Raw genomic sequence first — 5,641 nt, 5'->3', positions numbered from 1 at the left:
AGGGCAATGTACAGCCAGGAGTTTAGAATATAAGGAGACTGCACCCTCTGAAACCTCGAGAGAGAAAAACCCCATGGGCGTGTGCCCTGGTGGACTCTCTCTATTCAAATTAAGCTGAAGGACTCCTCTGTCTCCTTTTTGGACATAAACCTCTGGCATTTGTGGATTTTCCTGACACTCTCCCTGTCTCCTCCCCCCACTCCCCACGTCTATTTCTATTTCTTTATTTTCTCTCTCTTTCTTCTTACCTCTTTTACTATTAAATAAAATATAACAATTTTTTGGTATCAACATCTAACCTCCCTTGGTTTTAATCAAGTTTTGGAGTTGTCTTGGTTTGAAAGACAGGTGTCAGGCAAGGAAGGTGGGAACCTCCCTTGGAGTGGAAAATATGACCCCCTACCCTCCAAATTATTATAAGTTTGAAATTAAGGGGCTTTCAGGCAAAGATATGGGAAAAGGAATAATAATTCTTTACTAGAAAAAAAAATATATGTACTAGTTTGAAAGCAAACCAGTGGGGGATCCCAAGTCAGAACTACAATTTAATAGAAAAATTAAAATAAATGCAACAGTATAGAAACACTGACAGAGTCAGAATACAACCTGACACCCTGTTGGTCATGGTGTTGGTAGCAGTCTGATAAAATGGTGGCTGAAATCCTCTTGGAGTGATAGATGTGGTTCTGTTGAAGCAATGATCCTGTAGAAGGGTGTGATCTTCCTCTGAAGGTCCAGTGATGGGGTAGAAGGGTCTGGTCTTCCTCTGGGAATCCTGTGGATGACGCTGCTTGTGGTGTTCCAAACCTCAGATTATATCCAGGTAGGAATGCTTGGTTCCTCCCCCTGGGTGGAGCATCTCACAGTGGGATGATGTAATTTTGAGTCATGCAGTGAAACTTGATAGCCCATTAACAGAAGATAGCTCCTCGAGGGAGTTGTCCGGGATGGGTCATGGATGAGAGAAAGAACACTGCCCCACCTGGTTTTAACAGTTTATAGAGATGGTGATGGGATACATACTTTTGGTTACATCTTACATTGTAACCTAAGACAATATATAACAAGGCAAACAAACAACAACAGCAACAACAAACAGAAAAAAAACGAATCCCAATAAGAGCCTTCTCTCAGTTGTCAAGCACTTTCCCATTGGTGTAGTTATGGTCACAGTCAGCACAGGTGCTGTTGGGTCCCAGCCAGGCAGGGCATGGGCAATAATTCCCCCATGGCTGCAGGGGATACTGTGGTGCAAGCTCAGCCACCTCTCTCTACATGGGTAATGGCAACTCAGCCGGCATGAAAGATAGACAAGGGGTGTCCTTTACAAACTCACGGGAGCAGCCAATCCCAGTGCCCCTCAGGATGGTGAAATGGACTGTAGCAGGAACCTCAAAGCAGCAGGCTGGAACAGCAGAGGCAAGCAGACCCCTGGGGTGGCAAAAAAAAATGTAGTAGAAACTGGGCAGCCATAGCAGGAGCCCCAGGGGATTGGGCAGACATGGGGTGAGTTAAAATGTAGTGGAAAACCCCAAGCAGCGGCAGAAAAACAGAAGGGCTGGGCAGTGGCAACCAGGCTTCTGCAAGCAGCTGCAGCACACTTCCAGGAAATGTGCCCTCCTGGAAGGAGGAGGCGAGTCGGGGGTCCCCTTCCCAGTGAGGTCAGGTGTTGGAAAGGTCCCAGTTCAATAGCTGCTCTTGCAAGCAGAAGCTCACCCACAGTAAATAAAAGTAGTGCAGGACAAAAACTTCGCAGTGGCAGAGAATCCTCTGGGCAGCAACAGTCTAGCACCAAAACCACACCTGTCCACTTTGATACCTGAGACCAAGAGAAAGCAAAGAGCTGAGCCCAGCCCCCTGACCCCCCACCCAAAATCTTACAGTATCTCTGTATTTCCCAAGAGAAAGCCTCCTAGCTAAGAGGCTGCAGCCAGGTGAACCCATTCCCCTCACCTTGGCCACTTCTTTTGTCTCCAAAGTATCAGTTCCCATCTCTTAGGCAATAAATGGGAGAAAATTCCCTGAAAGAAAGAAAAGAGAGGAAAAAAAAAAAAAAAAAAAGGAAAAATCCTAACCTCCAACAGGAGTATATTTTGAACCTTTCTGGGTGCAATCTGTTTTATTAAGAGAGTTATTTCCCTCTGCTCCTCTGTGTTTAGACTGGATCGCAATGATAGGTCAGTTACACTGCTAACTCCAGGGACTGGTCATGTCAAGCTGTGCTCTGGTTATAAACAAAACCAAGAGGTATGGAGGCCCAGAGGCCTGCTACCAGGAGAGATAGCCTTTTGATTAGGGTGAGAAAAACTTTCCTCCCATGGGCCTTTGCAAGCACATGGTAATATTTCTTAGGTTTTGTTGTTCTATTGGTTTGTTAAGTTTATGTCAGCCTGTTCAGCCCCCGTTCACCATATATGCACCCATCCTCATATGTTCTTCTTTCCCTTGAACCCCACTGGGTTAATTTTGCCACAGTGTTCCACCCCGTAACCCTATTAGTCCCCCCAGTTCATATTTACCCCTTTGCACCATTTTTCCCATCCCTATTGGACCCTGACCCTCAAGGACCATCCCTTTATCTGCTATATAACCCTGGATCTTCAGCCCTATTTTGGGTCTCATCCCTGGAACACATTCGAGGCTGTACCCACAATGCATGCGCCAACAATAAACAGCGCTAGGATTTCCAAACAGGACCCTGTCTCCCTGCCTTTGTTGTCAGCTCTTTATTAGCAGAGTGCTCTGGGCCCCGAAGGTGCTGGTCGCTCTCAGGAACATGCTGTTGCATGATGCTACAAAAAGGATCAGAAAAGAAAGCAATAACCAACAGCCCTGTTCTAAGAGCCCAGGCCTTGGACTCACTTTGAGAGCTTACATTTAAATTTATTCCCTACTCCTTTCTTTGTTGATTTCATGGAGCAATGTTAAAATGTCTGTTATCCTCTGCCTGTACACCATTTTTACACCATCATCAGCAATGGCAGAACAGAAGCTGTTGGAGTCCAGGGCATTCCTTTGGCTGCGATTGTTTTCTCACCATGGGTCAATTCACAGACGAGAATTGGTCTGTCTCGGCCTATGTGTTTCACCCAGGAGGCATGAACCTCCATGTGCTCACCTGAAGGAGGATCTTGCTCCCGGAGCACTGGCAAGACTTGCTCTGCAGCATGGGGTGGCAATGCAATTGCCCTGGTGATCGAAGTGTTCGGAGGAATGATCAATGGTGGCTGATGAGGCTTCGCTAAAACTGTCAACTCATCATTGCGATCTGCTGAAATGACAGAAGGGTAAATAACAAGTCCCAAAACACTGCTTCAGTCCTTACCTATGATTAGAAAGTCCTGTCTCTTCCACAAAGATCCAGTGACACCAGTGGGTATCACTGCATAATTGTCATCCAAAAAACATATCACTTTGGAAGTTGCCAAGTTACATTGCGCCCCTGGTGGTAGTAACTCTGGATCGTAGGGGATCCTGCTGATTGTCCTGCTGAGGGCGCTGGACTGCTGTTCCCCGATGATTGTCCCCCTTGCAGAGCCTGTTCTTGAGTCATCGCCATTACTTGTGTCGTCGCACGTTGACGATTTGCGCTCCTTTTGAAGTTTCCCGACTGAGTTCTTCCATTCGCATTGTTTTTTGCAGGGCAATGGCTTGCCTGATGTTTCCCTCTCCCACATGTTGGACAAGGATCTGATGAGTCTGCATTGTTTGTAACTTGTGGGCAATCCTCCTTGAAGTGCCCTTGTTTGCCACACTTGTAGCATTGCCTTTGTTGAAAATTTGCAAATGCATCTTTGACAGCCTTTTCCACCTGATCCCCCAAAATCGTGGCAACGTGCTGTGGTGTCCCGACCTTGCTGCATGCCTCCAGAATTTCTGCCATGGTGGGTTGACCTGGCATTGCACTGATGACACGTTTGCATTCTGGATTGGCATTTGCAAATGCAAGACACCGAATCAAATGTGACTTCACCCCCTCATCAGTGACTTGTCTATCCACTGCTTGTGTGAGATGATCGACGAATGAGGTGAAGGATTCTGAAGGACCTTGCTTTATATCTGTGAAAATACTTTCTGTAACTCCTGCTGGTGGAATTTGCACCATGGCCTTTCTGGCTGCATTCTTGATGTCTGTCAACACTTCTCGAGGAAAAAGCTTGGCTTGATGTGCTGGACTGTCAAGTGCTGGATCACCGGCCAATTGACCAACGGTGAGGCCTGCATTCGCTCTCCCCTGGTATTTGACTCTGAGCTCATTAAGAGCTTTTCTCCATTTTGCTTCCCAGATGATAAATTGTGAGTCAGTCAGGATCATTGAAGCAAGGGATTTGAGGTCAAATGGTGTTAAATCATATATATTAAATGTCCCTTTTAAAAGTTGTTTGAAGTATGGAGACCCCAATCCATTATCACGAACGGCTTTCATCAGATCCCTGGCGACTTCATGATCCAATCGCTCCCATCTTGGGTTTGCATCCTGTGCATCATAGGTCACTGGCATGGCCATACCTCTTGAACCCAGCGGAAGCGTCCCCCCTTTCAATGCATATTTCCTTATGTCTGTCCAGTCTGTTGCAAGAAATTCCGGTGCACCAGAAGCCTGTGTCTTGTCCGACTCTGGAATTGACTGCTGTGTTTGCAGCTTTGCTGCTGCTTCATCCTTTCCAGGATCCACCTGTTTTTGAGGCTGCACCTCATCCTGTTTTGTTTCCTTTTCCTTTTCCCGAAGAACAGGAACCAGGGATTGCTGGGCATCATCAAATTTCTCTGCAGCACCTTTCCTTGGAAGAAAAATTCGAGAGAAAGGAGACATGGGGTCATGTTGAAATTCTGAAGCTGCTTCACTGAATTGCCAGAAAAACTGCCTCATAAAGTCCTTAGATAACAAGAAGGATGAAGCTTGCCGTGAAAACTCAAGAGCTTTTGCTTTCCGGACAGGAATGCCCTCTGAAGCAGTGATGCAGATGATGTCGTCATCAGTAATTGACATGTCCTGATCTTCTGCAGCTTCATCGTCCCTCACCATCGGCAAAGGTTCTCTCGGCTTTTGTTTGAACTGCTGTTCTGAAGAAGTTGATTTCTTATATGAAACTGGAAAGAAGCGGTGTAACGTAGGTGTCTCGCTGCTGAAAGGTGCCTCGCTCGGTGTGATTGATGCTCTCCGTGATTGTGGTTTCGCTGTCCCGCCCCTGGGTGACGATGACACGTCGACAGCTGGCTTCTGCGGGCTCGCAGTACTAATTGAATCTGTTGTTTCTTTCCCTGCCTTTGATGGAGTATGTCGAGTTTTCAAAAGGCTTTCAAGTTCTGGATACACCTGTAAAATCTGAGATAGTTTTGGACGTGCGCCCATCCGCAGAAATGCAGCAGTGTTTGAATCGTCACGGGCAGGCAATTCAAAAGCCAGTGAGCCGCTGGTGGGCGGAGTCGAGCTCCGTGACGTCTGCCGCGTGGGGGTGGCACCCTGGAGACACTCTCCGCCTCAGCCACGCCCCGTCCCTGCCTGTTCCGCCTCCGCCTGTCCCGCCCCTGCCTGTCCCGGTCCGGCGGCGCTTGACGGAGTGTCCCCTCCCCGCTCACGCCCAGGGTTCGCCCCTTCTCCCTCGTCATCAGAATCTGCCCCACCCAGAGCAGGATCGCG

General features: G+C 47.6%; 1 protein-coding gene across 5 annotated transcripts; it reads right to left on the bottom strand.

The window, feature by feature from the left end:
• Nucleotides 1-573: 573 nt before the first annotated feature.
• On the bottom strand, nucleotides 574-5,418 carry LOC120764860 (endogenous retrovirus group K member 5 Gag polyprotein-like). 5 transcript variants are annotated; one of them, XM_040088979.2, is made up of 5 exons: nucleotides 3,119-5,418; nucleotides 1,954-2,021; nucleotides 1,717-1,819; nucleotides 1,337-1,431; nucleotides 574-775 (listed from the first exon to the last, which is right to left on the bottom strand). In XM_040088979.2, the coding sequence occupies exon 1, from the start codon at nucleotides 5,351-5,353 to the stop codon at nucleotides 3,410-3,412; it is 1,944 nt and encodes a 647-aa protein (XP_039944913.1). In that variant the 5' UTR covers nucleotides 5,354-5,418; the 3' UTR covers nucleotides 574-775; nucleotides 1,337-1,431; nucleotides 1,717-1,819; nucleotides 1,954-2,021; nucleotides 3,119-3,409. The 5 variants fall into 5 exon arrangements, with proteins under 5 accessions (XP_039944913.1, XP_058279947.1, XP_039944912.1 ...); XM_058423964.1 differs by having other exon boundaries at nucleotides 1,337-1,819; XM_040088978.2 differs by having other exon boundaries at nucleotides 574-1,431.
• Nucleotides 5,419-5,641: the final 223 nt, after the last annotated feature.

Source organism: Hirundo rustica, chromosome W (assembly GCF_015227805.2).
Source record: "Hirundo rustica isolate bHirRus1 chromosome W, bHirRus1.pri.v3, whole genome shotgun sequence".
In the NCBI taxonomy this organism is placed as follows: domain Eukaryota; kingdom Metazoa; phylum Chordata; class Aves; order Passeriformes; family Hirundinidae; genus Hirundo; species Hirundo rustica.
The sequence above is the reverse complement of the archived record's forward strand: the minus strand, read 5'-3'. Positions and strand labels throughout refer to the sequence as shown.

What these genes read in the sequence shown, in the direction of transcription:
- LOC120764860 (XM_040088977.2), bottom strand. Translation starts at nt 5,353, where the DNA reads ATGGGCGCACGTCCAAAACTATCTCAGATTTTACAGGTGTATCCAGAA.